This window comes from Pyxicephalus adspersus, chromosome 5 (genome assembly GCF_032062135.1).
Source record: "Pyxicephalus adspersus chromosome 5, UCB_Pads_2.0, whole genome shotgun sequence".
NCBI lineage: Eukaryota > Metazoa > Chordata > Amphibia > Anura > Pyxicephalidae > Pyxicephalus > Pyxicephalus adspersus.
Genome location: NC_092862.1, coordinates 14,062,446 through 14,079,669, shown reverse-complemented (window position 1 = coordinate 14,079,669; position 17,224 = coordinate 14,062,446). Strand labels below are relative to the sequence as shown.

The window sequence follows — 17,224 nt, the reverse complement described above, 5'->3', positions numbered from 1 at the left end:
ATATGTCTATAATTTAGGTATTGTAACATAGAAAGAAGTGAAAATGAATCAGAATACACAAAAGGGCTGGGAGGTCAAAGCAATTGTAGAAGTAAGAGTCTTAAACAGATTCACCCAGGTAAACAGTACCTACACACTTCTACAACAGACAACAGTGTTTACACAAATTATCCAGCAAAAGATAACTTTTAACACATGTGCACCTTTGGTTGGTCATATTGTACCAGTGGAGGGGCAACTACCTACGAGGTAATGTCTAAAGGTTTTCCCTGAAAATGCTTAAAGAGGGAGTTTGCTGGAGTAGTATATGAAGTACAGACATTAAAGTATTGACTAACCCAATAGTAACAAGCAAGATTAGGCAAGCAGGCTTTTATGACTATAACTATACTAAAGGACAACTTCACACAGAATTTAGAAGAACGGTAACCCCTCTTCCTCTGTGTAACCCACAGAAGTAAATACTTACCTTCAGCTCTGCTACAGAAATGTTTACTGAGTTTACCTGTCTGGTGCTGAACAATTTTTGCTTTAAAAAAGGGTCCAGCCAGTAAAACTGCCCACACTATTCCATATTCATTGAGTGACCCAGCCATCCATACAAAGGAAAGGACAAGGACTTGCTCCCCTGGAGCAATAAGTACATAGACCAGCTGTGGATTGTGCCAGGTAGGATCAAATAGTTCTGTGGGCTACACTAAGGAGCGTACCTGTAGCGTACAACTTTAATTAAAGCGTAACTTCTTGTGTGTGTGGAGTTTCTGCCTTAATCAACAAGTATGCACAGCATACTTGCCGAATATGGCACATACCTACCCATGTGCAGCCACCCTAGCCACCCAGTGATGACAGGTCCAGCACCTGGATCCTTGGAAGGTGCCATCTTTTAGGCTGGCACCAGGGCAGACTTCTGTGAAGACTGCAATTCTCTTCAGCCATTGAATGGCACCACTGCACACAGAGCCAAAGTTCAACACATGTGACATACAGTGTAGAGCCTTAACAAAAATGTATTTGTGGCAAAGAGCCTTAACAAAGTTATTTTTCTGACAAAGGAGACACTGCATGTATCTCCTGTCAAATATCACTACCTCCTGGTGATTTTTTTTTTTTTTTTTTAGTTTAAAGTATTTAAAGTTTTGCTTTAAAGTATCACTTTGTGTCACTTTGTCCATTTAGGACTTTCCCATGCCAGGTGCACTTGAGAACTCACACAAACTCAGCACTGGGAGAACAAGGCAAAAGCTACTGTAAATGGCTTGAGGAGTAGTCAACAGAATTTGTCATTTTACTCCAAATGAACAAAGTTCCAGAGTCGCTTTAACTTCTTGAGTTGCTAAATTTTACAGCTTCAACATCACTACTAAAAAGAACACAGGGTGCAGTAATTACCAGGTATGGGAGCCATTTGTTTCTTTAATGAACCAAATACAAAAGCAACAAAGAACCTTTAAAGCAGACCTGAACTCAAAGTTTCTACTTTCTATAAAAGGGTAGATAACTGGCAACCAAAACTAAATGGGTGCACAGAGCCTCCCAGGGTTACACTTACCTCTTCCTCACTAAAGTGCACGCACCTCTTTCTTGCGCATGTGGGCAGTTCTGACTCTGGGCGTGCCTGTGCTCCCAAGCTTTATCAGTTTTGCTCATCCCGCTGGCCAATCAGGAAATAGACAATTATTTATCCCTCTGACCTCTGTTGCTGCCCGACTAATCCCTGGCCTTCTTGACATTTCTTCCGCCTTGTTGTTTGGTACCGTGAACCTTCCTGCCCACCCTGGTGTGCCCAAGGACCGCAACCTGGCAGTAACCTGCAGTGCAACATCCTCAACACTGGAGGCTCTGGAGAAGACCTGGTTGCCGCTTAGACTCTTCGCCTTGGCCCTTCTTAGGGCTCACACCATTTCTGTGCAAGCTGTAGCGCCCCCCAGTGGCCCTGTCTCCCCAAGTGTGACACCCGGCATGCGTGGGAGGCTATTGGCTGCTCCCTGTGCGCATGCTTGATCTCTAAGGGGCAAGAGATGCTGATCTTACAAACGCACAGTGAGATAGTCTCTCTTTTTTTCCCTCCTTTACAGTGGGCTACGTCAGCCGATCTCGCACCTGCACAGTGTGAGATCAGGTGACGTAGCCAGAAGAAGGAAGAAGATGACCAAAGATGGCGGCACCCAGCACTTCCTTAGCGCTAGGACGAAGAATTCCAGGATGACGCCGGACCCGATTGAGGTAAGGTCCAGCACAATCGAGGGATCTGCAGGATTAAAGGCGTGATTATTTTATTTTTGGTTTGGACCAGCTTTAAGAAGACTTGAAAATACTAACTTTTCTAGATGGTCCTCACAACGAAACTGTTACTATCCATATTTCTGTTATTTTTTAAAAAAAGTTTTATGAAAATATAAAATAATATCACACCTCTTGTACTCTTAAATTCTTATTGGAGTGTTTGTTTTACACAAAGATAAAACTAAATTTGCAAATGATATTCTTCTGCACCTTGTTTAAAGTTAAGACAGCGGGCTATGATCAGCTCATGTGTTGTATAGGCTGCCTTGTGTTTATACGAGATTAAACACGTGTTAAGAAACAGGATCCCCAGTGGGCAACAAAGTGAAAACACATGTGCTATTAAGACACTTAAAACTGTATCAACATTGAGGAAAGACGTAATATAGTGTTTCAAGCGTGGCCTGCAGTGCTGTATATCATTATATATTTAAAACACACAAAGGAAATGAAAACAAAGAGTAGGGCAGACGTGGGGCAGGAGGCCCTGACTGAACTGTCGACCTCCCCCGATTACCTTCTGCTCTTCGAGTGACAGGGAATGTCATGTTTCAGGCTGTTCTCTTCAATCTGTAAAGTGTGGTTAAAAGATCCATCCAACTCTTGAACGGTTACTTTAAGGGGTCCCTGTGAAACAATACAAAAACACAGGCAACTATTATTAAGGAAGCCCGAATTGTCTTTTCCCTGCTTATAACCCTCTCTGCATCTAGATTACAACTTTCAGGGGTTGAGCCCCTTGCACAAATAATTAGGAAAGGTATTTTATATATCAGAGGTAATGCAGCTATTATAGATGGAGGAAGGGGAATAAAAATAGGTTCCCCTTTTTTTTTCAAGGTCCGCTTTATTCAAAACCTTGATATCTTGTCCCTGGCCCAGCCTGTGACTGCCAAAGGATAAGCAAAACACTGATGTGCTAATCTGTTTTTCAATTTGAGTGACTGGCTGGCTGCTTTTCCTAGTATGGATTCTGCTGTGGCTGATATCAAACCTCACTCAGGTGCTTACACTGATTTCCTTTCTTAAAATGTTATTTAATTTTGTATTTATAAATACAAAGCTGTATTTATATCTGCCTGGAGTTTAGATTTAAAGTAACCTTTTCCCTAAGTGAAATTGTTGCTTCTAATTCTCTCTCTCCGAGGCAGCAATACCTGGTGCTGGGTAACGGGTACTACTCGCAATACAAAGCCATCATATTGCAGAAGAAAAGATGGGGCTTATCAAACCAGGTCTGTTACCAGGCAAGTGATGATTACACAGTGCAATCTAATGCCAATTGGAATGTACTGTCATTTAGATACCCTGAACTGTGTCCAGAAGGCAATAACTTGGTTTTAAACATTTTTTAATGTTATGCTGGTAATACAATGATATTTTCGGTGGTGCTTTAAATGTCCTTTTTCTCCCTGTAGGATAGAAAAAAGTATATATCCTAGATTAATAGGAAGGATATTCATATAGATGAATAGGAATTAATCTTAGCTCAATTGACTCACCACAATGAAGACATGTTTAGGAATAATATAAGATAAGGGGTAAAGTTTAGCTTTCTCAGCAAAGCCACAATGATGAAAGGTAAAGTTTCATTTGTCTTAAGGAGTGTCAGTCATCTGAGGCAGTTAATGGCAACTCTAATGCAGCCACAGAGCAATGCTCACATTTATTAAGTGTTGTAAGACAATGGAACAGTGAGATTTTAGCCTGAACGTCCCAGCACTTCCATACATAAAGCTAAAGGTGAGCAGGAAAAGCAATGGTTTAAAAAAAAAAAAAGAATTCTGATGTTTTTTGATAATAGAAACATTATATTTTTTGAATAGAAGGGTTGCAGTTTTATTTGGAGTACCTCCAACTTTTGTGTGGAAAAGGAAATCTGCCAGCTCATGGAATTCTAGAACACAGTGAGAAATCAAGGACTTACCACATATTTCTGGGTTCCCGGGGAAGTGAAATCTTGCTTGATTTCCAATTCCAAAACATTTCGTTTTCTGTTAAAAGCAAAGCTTCCATAAAACTTTACAACACTGCTCTGGTCTCTGAAAAGCCAAGTTAAGGACACTACGAAAACATAACATAGAATGTAAATCGCACAATAGGGCTGATTATTGAAACTGTAATTCTGACTACGATTGATTGCTATGAATAACATCCACATTTTTGCTCCGGTTTTCAGAACTCATCTCCACAATTTCACATTGATCTGCTCCATAAAACTCCATTGAAGGCGTGCGTTTTAGTGTAATTAGGGAAATAAACATATTTTCCCAAACCATTTATTGAATTTTTGTTTTTTAAATACCTTCACAATTCACCCACCATGCGGTTGAATTTGTGTGTTATATTTGGTCAGATTTTTATTTCTTAGCTTTGATTCCAGGTTTCCTAGATCACTTAAGTTCTCCTATATTTATTATTCTTAATAAACAGGCTTTATATAGCGCCAACATATTACCCACGCCGAACATTCTCCTATAGTATTCTCTCTTCTCAGGTTTTGGGAGAGCTTTAATAAATCAGGCTCGATATGTCTCATCTGCAATAAAAAACCTGCCTGGTAGAAATTTTCCAACAAAAAGCATTTAGTTCCACTTTTAACATTTCAAGAAAGCGCATTAAGGATATATCAAATTTTTGAAAACACAAGCACTTATAACCCTTTGGGTCGAATTTTACATAAACCAAATCGTGGGTGGTTCTCTTCATATCTCTGGCTGAAAAAAAATAAGGTTGTGTGCCACCTCCCAAGTATTACAAGAAAGGTCCCACAGGAGAGAGTTGGGCTAAACTTTCACAGGGTGGTGCATTTACTTTCCTGGGCTTCGTTTCTTCATTGGTCCATACTGTATCGCTGACATGTGGCTGGCAACAATAGCAGTCATAATAAGTAAGGATGAAAAGGATACACCCACTGCTTTATAAGAGGCTGGATGTCTTTTCCAGACACGTTGGAAATGGATTTCAGAAAGCCAGATGTGGAAACCAACATCTGACTCCACATGTGGGACTGGAACTTCTGCGATGAAGCAGTGCTGGCCAGGCTTAAAAGCTTGTTGAAAACCTTAAGTGAGAAACAAGGACAGCAGTAGTTAGGAGCCATGAAATGCTATGCAGAACTGGGCAGCAACGTCAAAGGAAAGAAAAAAAAATATTATCACATCTGAGCGTGGCAGGGTACTATAAAGGACAAAACAAAGCAGGGGTAAATGAAAGACTGTTTATTTTTTACATCTGTGCTCAGAAGGAGTACATCTCTGATACAGCATGTTTGTTGTATACAAATACATCTTTTTCTACAATTAAATGTGTTCTTGAAGTGTTCTTTAATCTAGAGAATGCTGCATTGCTTGGTTTACATTACAAACATCAAATAGAAAAAAGCCAAATGAAGTCTTCTTGTTCATGTCTTCTCCATTTTCTTCCCAGGCCCAGTAGACAAGGCAGGATTTAGACCTTTACCTGCACTATGCCAACTGCTTTGTGCTGCCAATTTCAAACAAAACCATCAAAGAGAACCAAAACTAATTTACCATGACGAAATTGTAATACTAGAAAGCTCACATCATAATCACAGAATTTGTGATTTGAATAACAAAGTGTACACAGTCCTATTCAGATATGAGACTGCAGAGACAATTCATAGTAACACAACCAGAAACAAGTCTGCAGAAATACAATCACTACAAGAGACGCAATCAGTATAGTACCAAACACCAGAAATATGTCTGCAGAGACAGAAATACAACCATAAACATGTAAAAAGAAAGGCAATCAGTAGTATTAATGACAGAGAAAGTAAAAATTGTGTGCATCAATACTGCACACAGCTGGTACCATACTGACACATTGGAAGGACAAATTACATATCCATATGCCATCCATGACATAAATGTGGCAGATACGATTTGCACAGGTAAGGGGGCAGATTGTTGCAGCACAGAGTAAGGACTGATTTTAGAAACTGACAACAATTCCAACTGCCGAGTCTCTTCATATCAATCACAAAAAGTGTTGCCGAAACCAGGGTGCTCAAACTACCTCTGCTGAGCCAACTTCTCAAGATATGTTGGACACAATGGGCAAGACTTATTAAAGCTTAAATTTAAAATGGTTTTGAAAAAATCCATTTTAGGTTTGCTAGTTCACCCATGATAGTCAATCTTCTTTAGTCTTGGAGAACTTTAATAAATCAGGCCCTTTAGCAATGCACAGTCCAGAAATCTCTGCCCAGCACATAACCCCATCCCAAAAACTCAGCATGCAGAGTCCTGATTGCTTGCTGATGTTGAACATAACAACCTGCAAGAAGTAACTTATTTGGGAATGGTTAGCATAAGTTATGGCTTTTGCTGCTTCATTGACTTTGCCAAATATATATTGTTGGGTTGTTTTACATACACCAACTGTTTAATCTGCTTCATAATGCATAACTACTAGTATGTATTGAGTTTTTCACAATAAGCTCTATATGTGCCTGTACGTGTTTTGATTGCTGAAACAATACTCTATACTTCATACGGCAAAACGCATCGAGAGACAGGGACAACCTTATGCTTTGGATATGCTTTGAGATGATTTTACTTATGTAACAACCATATAGTGTGTATTATGCCATTTTTCCTTATATCAGAGGTAGGCAAACTCCTGCCTTTAGGCCAGATACGGCCTAGCCAGTATTCCAGTCCGGCCTAACGCTCCCCTAGTTATTTATTGTTGTATCCGGCCTAATTGAATTGACACGTTATCGCGAGTTACCGCAATATCATCGAGTTCCCACACAGTAACCCCAATTACTATGCCTAAAGAGCAGAAGGCCTAGCCAGTATTCCAGTCCGGCCTAACGCTCCCCTAGTTATTTATTGTTGTATCCGGCCTAATTGAATTGACACGTTATCGCGAGTTACCGCAATATCATCGAGTTCCCACACAGTAACCCCAATTACTATGCCTAAAGAGCAGAAGCAACGCGCAGCTACCAGTCTCCGGAAGGTTAACCTCGAAAGTCGGGTCTTTAACCCTGAATGGACTGACAAATTATTCTTCGTCCAACGCAGCAACAAAGCCCTGTGTTTAGTGTGCAACAACACCAACAGCACTTTCAAGTGGTCAAATCTCAAGGGGCATTGCAATGCCAAGCACACGCACACGTACAGAGACTACACCACGGATGAGCGGAAGACTGAGGCTGATCATTTGCACTCACGGTTGGAAAAAACCTTTCCTTGGACACCTTGTTTCTTCTGTCCTAGTGTGCCTTCTTGACCTCCTGAAATGGCCTAGTAGTCCAAAAAGGTTTGCCAACCCCAGGCTTATATGCTGCCTATTAGCTCAGTTGAGCCCTGTATAGCTTAGAATGCTACCTAACTTCACATAAATCAAATATGTTGCCATAAAAAGCCATCCTTTCTACCTTTTTTCTTTTACACTTTTGCCAAATAAAAGTCAGGTAGCAAATTGTGAGATTGAGCTCAGCCTAGGCTTAGAAAGAACTTCAACGGCAGACATGACAACTAACCATATGGTGACATAGACAACAAGGCAAAGTTCCAACCTAGTGGGGAGTCTGCACCTGAGATGAATACCAGAGCACAGAAATAAAACCTGTATTGAGAATCTGACTATGGGTTCACACAGAGTTTTTCAGCTTTACTTTAGAAGAAAAAGCTCTGTACCAGCTCATGTTAAAAAGGCATACCCCAGCCCCAGCAATAAAGCCCACCTAACACTAAATAAAGCTGCCTTACCTTTTTTGACTAGTGGAGCTTTATAAGCAGGCTAACACTGCATGCCACTTTCAAGTGTGAAGTATTGTTATACTTTATATTGGGCTAATTAGAGGAGAGACGACACTAACCGAAACATGGAAAAATAGACTGCATTAAAACATAGGCTAGTACTCCAACACCACAGTGAAAAATCCATCCCTTAGTCAACCACTGAAAATAACCATTTTACATTTCCAGGTTTTCAACACTGGAATAAATCTGTGCAAAAATAGCAGCAAATCTTGTGGCCAGAGAAAGATTATGGCACCTCTGCTGACCCGTAGGCACCATTGAGTGAGCGTTGTCACCCTAGAACAGAAAATGTGCTATTACCAGGAATACTACGTGCAAATCCTGAAATAAAAAAAATAATGCAGCTATCTAAAGACGTATAAAATTAATTAGGTTTTGTTATAGGGTTTTTAATATACTTTACCATTTATTGTTCTTCATTCATAGATCTTTCTCTTTTTTTTTAGGTGTTGTGCAACCTGGCCGTTTTCTTTCCAGATGCACACCAGGGCCAGTGTCAATAGTATGTTCCATTTACTTTGGATGTATTGCCTGTGTCTGGGTAGGAGGGTGAGGTACATCAGCAGTTGTTAAATCATCCTGTTATTGGTGTCTGCGTTTTATTCTTTGGTCTGCTCTAATAACAGCCGAGTCTACCACAACATTCATTTTCTTGTCTATCCATCAAACACCTTAAGTGCTCTCTCTGGCAGCCAATGACACATCCTTTTGTTAACCACATAATCCCAAACAGGGGAGGTTAGGAAATACAAAAGTGCAAGCCATGTGGAATTAGAGAGTGAGCCATCAGTCTACAGGGTCTGTCCAGGCCAAGACATGTTCCCATAAAACAACAACTAAGCTTGGATTGTAAATAGAAGAGAGAGATTAGGTAGAAAACAGGAAGCCACAAAAAGCATACTTTTGTGTCACTGAATAGGTGTACATCTTGGCCAGGCAATATGCCATCATCTTTTTACTTTAAACCTAATTATTGAAAACACAGACATTAAAGCTAAGCAGATCTTTATTAGGTATAAACAAAAGTGCTCTCTTCCTTGACATGGTACTAAGGCTGGGTACACACGTTCAATAATTGTCGTTTGAAAGGATCTTTCACTATCCTTTCCAATGCCAAAAGACTGCAAGATGCATGAACGATTGCTCTACGTACAGCGCTGTTCTGCTATATGGAGAGGAGCGGCACCCCGCTGCACTCTCTGCCCTTCGCTTTCATTTTGATTGTCTGGTGTCTGTGGATCTGCCGGGACGGTCGTCAGAACGAAGGGCCATGAGCGTTGTACACACCCCAGATTCTCATCCAAAATCAGCCCTGATTACACAGCTCAACAACAAAATTTTTTTTTTCATTTGCCAAGGTTTTTCTTTATATAGTTACTGTATTTCTGGTCTGCTGAATCCAAAAATGACATCAGTTTCAATGAATTGGCTCTAGTTCTTGTGATACAGGAATCGGAATAGAGCTCTGAACAAGGATGGTGATTGCTTCAAATACATTTGTAGATTCTTCCCTGGATTGAGTACTGAAAATTTAAAAGCAGGAACCTTTGAAGCACCCCAGATTTGGAAACTGATAAATGATTCAAATTTCACAAGTTACATGACTGATAACTGTGCCAGGCAGAAGCTTCACTATGTCATGGTTGTCAAGAACTTCTTGGGTAACCATAAAGCACAAATTTATGAAGAACTGGTACAAAACTTGCTTATAAACTTAAAAAATTTGGGTGCTACTATGAGAGCATAAAGGTACACTCCATAGCAATTTGCAAAAATTTCCAGAAAACCTTGGCGATTTCAGTGAGGAAAAAAGGGAAAGATTCCATCAAGATATAAAGGTGATGGAAGAAAAGTATCAGGGCAGATAGGATAGACACATGATGGCAGACTACTGCTGGAGCCTTCAACGTGATTGTCCTGATCAGCAGCATGAAAGGAAATCAGAGAAACGGAGTTTTTCAATGACTTCTTAGTATGTGATTAGTTCGGTAAAGATACTGAACATAGAATATATTGACATTAAGTATTTCAAAAATGCAATTTTGTAAATGTAGGCATATCTAGTTTATTTTTGCTCAATTTTCACGTTTCATTAGTTTTCTATGAGGTTATTTTTGAGGTCATTATTTCAAAAACTAGAGCCAATCTAGCAAAACCAATACGATATTTGGAATCTGTGCATCAAACAATCTAAAATCACTTTAATCTTTTTGGCAAGAAAATGTTTGTAGACCAGTGTTATCGGACGAGAATCATCTGACGTGTGTACGTAGAGTTATTTCCCCTTGTGCTTCTTTAAACTTGCTGTTTTCAATACAGTATATTCACTTCATTAAAAAAAAAAAAGAGTCCATCAAGTTCAACCACTATGGAAATAAACATATCCCAGATATTAAACCCTATGCACATAATTGATCCAGAGGAAGGCAAACAAAACCTGGTACAATTTGCTGCAAAAGGGGAAAAAAATTCCTTCCTGAATCCATGAGGCAATCAGATGTTCCCTGGATCAACAGTCTTTGTTGTCTTTTGTTTAAAGCTTTAATACCCAGTTATATTCTGTGCTTCTAGAAATCATTCAGCTTTTTCTTAAAGCAATCTATAGTAGTTGCTGAAACCACTTTCTGAGGGAGCTGATTTTCACAGACCTTCTTTATCGGGAGATTAAACTTCTTTTCCTCCAAATACAAAGAGTGCCCTCTTGTCCTTTGTAACGATCTCAAAGAGAATAATTGGGAAGAGAGTTCTCTATATGGACCATTTTTATATTTACACAGGGTGATCATATCTCCCCTTATATGTCTCTTCTCAAGGGAGAATAGATTTGGTTCAGCTAATCTCTCCTCATAGCTGAGCTCCTCCATTCCTTCTATTAAGTTTAGTTACCTTTCTCGGCACTCTCTCCAATTCAACATGTCTTTTTTGTGAACTGGTACCCAAAACTGGACGCATATTCCAGATGTGGTGTGACCAATGCTTTGTACAGGGGCAGGATTATGTCTCCACCTCTGCAGTCCATTCCACTTTTAATACAAAAAAGTACTTTGCTCAAGGTCCCAGTGTCCTTTTTTCACAAATTACAATCTTTACTCACCCAGGATCCGCTATTCTATTGTTACCAAGGCCAAACTACAATATTATCAAGCGATAGGTTTAGCTAGAATTCTAGACTGGAATTGTCACACCAGTTACAAGGATTGGGTGCAGCTAGAGAACGCAGTAAGTGAGGGGGCATTAGGCACTACTCCCTGGTTGGAATCTCACTCTTTACCGATAGCTATGAAATCCCATCCCACTGTCGGGGCCACTCCAGCGATTTTAAGAAGACTACTGACTAAGAAAAATGTACTCCAGGGTTTTCTCACTCCGTTGGTAGGAAACTCTGATTTTAGGTCTGGTCTAGACAACAATTTTTTTTAAAGGGGTGGACATTGGACTCAAATCCGAGAATTAGGATGTTTTTTTCGAAACAGAAAGTTGGTAGATAGGTCAGAACTGCAGGATCTAGTGGGAGAAGGTCAGGAGTTTCCATGGTGGGCATATTTACAAATCAAACACTACATTAATGCTTTGGACTCCAAGTCCAAATTAACCACGAGGCTGACGAGATTTGAACAAGAGAGAAATAACAAGAGAGCTTGTCTTTTAACACACAAATGCTCTGTTAGTACTAGGCTACAGAAGAATGCATATAAAATACTTACACATTGGTACTGAACACCAGATAAAATCCGTTGAGTCACACTCCAGAAATCTTACCTATGCTGGCATTGTAAGGCAGTTATAGGTACGATGTCACATATCTGGTGGGAATGCTCTGGGATACGAGATTTTTGGAAGGAAGTCACAAATTTTAACCAAAATATTACTGGTTCCTCACTACACAAGATGTCTTTGAAAAAATATAAAAAAAATAATTGACACTGCACCTGGTAAATGCAGCACATAGTGTTATTCCATTGTTTTAGAATACACAGGAGATTCCCTCATTGAAATTGTGGTTGAGCAAAGTACATTCAGTTTACTTGATGGAAGAGGCAAAGGCTATTAGTTTGAACAATGTGGATACATTTTCCGAGACGTGGGATGCATGGATTGTTTTAAAAAATGTACTGCCATGTACCAAGCCATGTTTTCAAGGTAGACACACCAACACGGACTCTCAGGGAAACCAAAGGGTTATCTACCTCTACTGGTTTATGGTTATATTGTATGTTGCTGTTCATCTCTTATTCGCAAGGATATGTGACTTAAACATTGCAATGGATATAATATTTGATTACTCAGTTTCGAGAAAAATATATTGTAAAGTGCTATTACAGCTGCATGTACTACTGTTTTGGTAGTAGCTTGCTGGCTTTTGATATTGAAGCTTGGCATTGCATGCCACTCAATTTACTATAATCACTCCTAATCACCCTTAATTTACTATATTTTGCTATATTTTTTTATCCCTACCCCTTCCCCTTAGATATCTTTGCCTCAAAGATGTTTATACAATTTTTTGGTTTATTTGTTTTCTGAATGAAAATTTCTTTTAGTTTTTCAGATAAAAAAAACACTTTGATTTACCTTGTAAATAACTTTGGAACAATTTGTACCAAAATAATAATGTTAGTGTCATTTTAAACAAGGCAAGCAGAACAAACAATAGAATGAAACGTATACTTCCTTCTTCTGGAAACATTTTTTTCCATTATTTTTTTAATCTTGACATGTTTTTTTTTTTTAACTTGGAATGAGAAAAAAAAAAATAAAATATATTTTGCAAGACAATTACAATCAGAAAGCATTGATTTTGTATAAGCTGTGAGTTCAGAACCGGGCACTTACCTGCAGCATAAACTCCATACTGATTCGGTTTTCTATCAGTCTGATGACCAGGTGAGCCTTACACTGAAACATGTTGAAATACTCCCAGGACAAGGTATGAGGGTGTTTTATGGAAAAATGAAGATGGGAAGATGGACTGCAAATATAAAAAAAAAAACTAAAGATATAATACTATTTCCAATATCAAATTCCAAAGATGTCAATTTTTTACTGTGTGTATATACTACAAAACATCCTGAATATTGAACTGGAAAAATGTATAGTATATGTAGGATATATGAGATAGCATTCTATGTTGAAAATGTAGAGGTTCTTCATTTATTTTATCAGACAATGTTTTCAAAAGAGTGGTACAGCAGATGATATGTAGCAGGCTTCAGAATTTAAATGGGAATACAATCAATATCAGCTATACAATATCAGCTACCAGAGACAGTTAAAAGATGAAGAATAAAAACCTAAGTCAGCAGACTATATGGTCCTGATTTATTAAAGCTCCCCAAGACTAAAGAGGATACACTTTCATCAGTGAAGCTGAGTTATCCAGCAAATCTGGAATGTATCTGGTCCAGGATGGAAAACATTGGCTAACAAATAGCAAATTACTTTGCTATTGGTTAGCCAATTCCAGATTTGCTGATCACGTACATTCATCAATGAAAGTGTATCTTCTCAAGACTTGGAGAGTTTTATAAATCAGGTTTTATGTGTCTGATTTATCAAAGCTCTCCAAGACAATCATGGGTGAACCTGGATAAGCCAGCAAACTTGGAATGTATCTGGTCCAGAATTCAGAACATTTGCCAAACAAAAGCAAATGATTTTAAGAAATTCATTTCAGATTTGCGGGATCACCCAGGGTTAACCATGATAGTATATCTTCTCCAGTCTTGTTGAGCTATATTAAATGAGAGGACCTATGTGTCTGAATAATGAACCCCAAAAGTCATTTTGGAATGGGAGGTGTGCTTAACAGACCTCAACACTGGCTGAGGATGGAGTGCTGGGTTAGAAATGGGAGGATGATTTTCTGGACATTAAGTAGACCACAGTCAGAGACCTGTCAAAGTCAGGTTATTGACCTCGCCTCTGAGGAGTCCACTCTGCTGTGTTAGGCAGAGAGAGGTTTGGGAGGTCCCAAAGGCTCCATACTTCGTCCTGCATTTTAAATGAGCTGCTAAGTGCAGTGTATTGCAGAGTGCGATATCCACTCCCTACTATAAATGAGCCCCTAAATGTTACTCAGTTATAATTTATAGTTATGTATGGTACTCACGCTTGAGACAGCCAAGCAACAAATATTTTCAGAATAAGGAGAGTGGGCATATATTTCTCCATACAGATTTATGTTTATGACTTTCCTTAATATATCACACATACATTAATCGATTAATATTTCTCTTTTTTTTTTTTTTTTTTTTTAAGGTCTCTAACAGGAGCACCATTGTTCTATTCATTGTCGTACACTAGTCATTTAAGACGCAGTGCCAACATATGTACTTAAATGGCTCTTAGTAAAGGGATTAATGGAATATTTTTCTCTTGACCTTCTTAGCTGTGAGGCAGAACTGGTGAAAGTCTGTTCATTTGGGCCAGCGATGTTGGAAAACTTCCAAAGGTGACTTGTAAACAGGGAGCTATGAACAAACTGGATTATTTATGACTTTACTATGCTGCACAAATACAGATTAATGTATAACTGCTGGAAAATTCATATAGGACTAACACCGGCCAGATAGCACATCAACAGACGTCTAACTGAAGGAACAGGTTTATTGGGGATCACCAGCCATGCATTAATATTGTGTCACACCAGGTAATATTCCAGAGATTTAATTCCAGTTTTCCCATCCAAACTAAATATATGCAGATGTACTTTCCCTGCCTCACCCCATCAATGATGTAGGTGCTGGTCAGCATGAAGTAATGGAAGCCCAGGAACCTGCAAATCTCCCTCTGTAGCAAATTGCCAGAACATTTCTAAATATATATATATATATATATATATATATACACACATACTGTATTTAAATCAATATATAAATCATACTGCAGACTGTATCACAAACATTTTGTACAACTCACAGAAACTTATGTATATACCTTAGTGCTATGCTGTATACAATAGTTACCCAAAATAATTGTTCATCAACAAAAAGCTATTCTATGACCTTTTCAGCTACTTGGGGTTTGGAATGGAGATTGTATGCTACCTCCTGAATAGAATTAATATATGAAGCATAATATATGCAGTACCGACATTTTTTTACTTGTTAATATCATTCTGTGTACAAATTATAGCACCTCCAGATGTGCAAATAAAGTATTTTTTTGATCATGACAAAAATATGGACATGAGTTACCTAAAGATGCATATCTATATCAACAGGATTTCATATTACAAAATATCAGCAGGTTTAATGCTAGATGTATAAGCTCTGATTGTCTGTTGAAGTCTGATTTTACCAGCAAAGATCAAGACTGTCACCCCTCATAAAGCAAATATAAACTCACCTCTTTGCTAGTATCTTCACCTGGTCCTCTTCCAGGTTCAGAACTTTGGCCACCTTGATGAGCCAGGCCAGAATGATGCAACTCTCTAGCACATTCAATCATTCTTGGCAGCCAACTATGCCTCAGCATACATTTAACAAAACATTGTGAATAGGGAGGTAAATAAAGACATTACCTAACTTTATTTTTTTACCATATATGTGTGAAAAAACAAGGGTTGGCTAGAGAGCTGTTTGGTTAAGAACTACAAATCTTGAGAGAGTAATAAATGAGAATAAAACTTTGAAGGGGGTGTTGGGGGCGAAGAAGTGAACTAAGCTAAACACTGAGAAACCTCACATTGCACTTTACCAGTCTTTGATGTGGTTTCTGTATTCGCTTTATCTAGCGATCCTGGCAGTTTACCTTCTCTGCATATTAAGTGTTTCTCAACCAGGTTTCTGTGAAACCTCCCGAGGTTATTAGAGGTTCCTTTAGCCATGAGCAAGTTGTGCCTCTCAGGTCAGTATAACTGACATCAATAATCTTTTTGGCTATCTGAAACGGTGCGAATCTTCCCACTGACAACAAGGCCAACATACTGTGAGCTGTGGATATAATAATTATGGTAGGGGTTCCCTAAAGAACTAAAGGGAATCTTAAGGGTTTCTCCACATAAAAAGGTTGTGAAAGGCTGCTCCTTATGGTGTTCTGTAGTGAAATGGATAGGGGTAATAACACTGCATTTTAGTCCTGAACAGGAAGTTACATGCTCACTGCATTTTTCCATATTTGCAGCACTTTTATAGACAAAACAATGGGAAATGAGAATGCAACGGACAGATGTCCTTTTTTATTTTGCATATACATACATTTATACATACAAAGGATTTATATTCATCTGAAAGGCAAGAAAACCAAATACCTAACAGGGTCACATAAAATTGGTGAGCACCTTAGTAAACTTACTTGTCTTTCTCTTTTCCGGAAGAGAATATTGGATGCAGTAATACACCGCCAGTCTTCAGTTCATAGGCTACAATTGTATCCAGCTCCTGGAAGAACACATGAAAGACAACAACTCATCAAGCTTCAAAAACACTCATTACACGTCTCTTGTTCTATTCATACATACAGCACAAGCCCCGGGGATAGGAATGCGTGTCTGCAATACATACTGGTAAACTGGGCAACACATTAATGAGGAGAAAAAAAATCTCACTTCTTTGATCCAGTGCCGGTACTGATTTACACCAAATGTCTTCTTCATCCACAGCCCATAAATATAACCGGAGATGCCTTTCAGGACCCACTCATCAGACCTGTGAACACAAGAATCCACGTAAACATTAATTCTAGACAAGAAACTTCATTCGGTCAAGCAAACAGTTTTTTTTTTATAAAGTGCCATCATATTCACTATTTATAAAACAGAATCACAAAGATTACATTCACAGAGGATAGATTGTCTCTACTTCGAGGGTTTATATATTTTTAGATGAATAACCAAGTTGTAGTTTGCCAGCCTCGGATTTTATAGAAATTCTCAAAATGACAGCTTTACAGCTATACTGTATACCAGAGTTATAGGGAGGTTGGTAGAGGTTCCTTGAGCAATGGGCAGTTTATGCCTCTCAGGTCAGTTTATGTGATGGCAATCTGTAAAGGTGAAATTCTTTTCAATGGCCAGCAATGTAATAGGCGTTCTTACCACTGACCACCATGCTATTTACTGTGAGCTGTGAATATAATATTTATACCAGGGGTTCCCCCAAGACCTGAAAGCTATTTTAAGGACTTTTTTCAAGGGT

At 38.8% G+C, this 17,224-nt stretch overlaps 1 protein-coding gene across 1 annotated transcript in view; it reads right to left on the bottom strand.

Moving 5' to 3' along the window:
* Positions 1-17,224, bottom strand: part of TAF2 (TATA-box binding protein associated factor 2) — a 64,867-nt gene that overhangs the window by 32,600 nt on the left and 15,043 nt on the right. Inside the window, exons 9-14 of the mRNA XM_072410690.1 lie at positions 16,636-16,735; positions 16,383-16,468; positions 12,921-13,056; positions 5,196-5,350; positions 4,214-4,328; positions 2,804-2,913 (exon numbers count right to left, since the gene is read on the bottom strand). Coding sequence (XP_072266791.1) covers positions 2,804-2,913; positions 4,214-4,328; positions 5,196-5,350; positions 12,921-13,056; positions 16,383-16,468; positions 16,636-16,735 — 702 coding nt within the window. The remainder of the gene's footprint in view (positions 1-2,803; positions 2,914-4,213; positions 4,329-5,195; positions 5,351-12,920; positions 13,057-16,382; positions 16,469-16,635; positions 16,736-17,224) is intronic.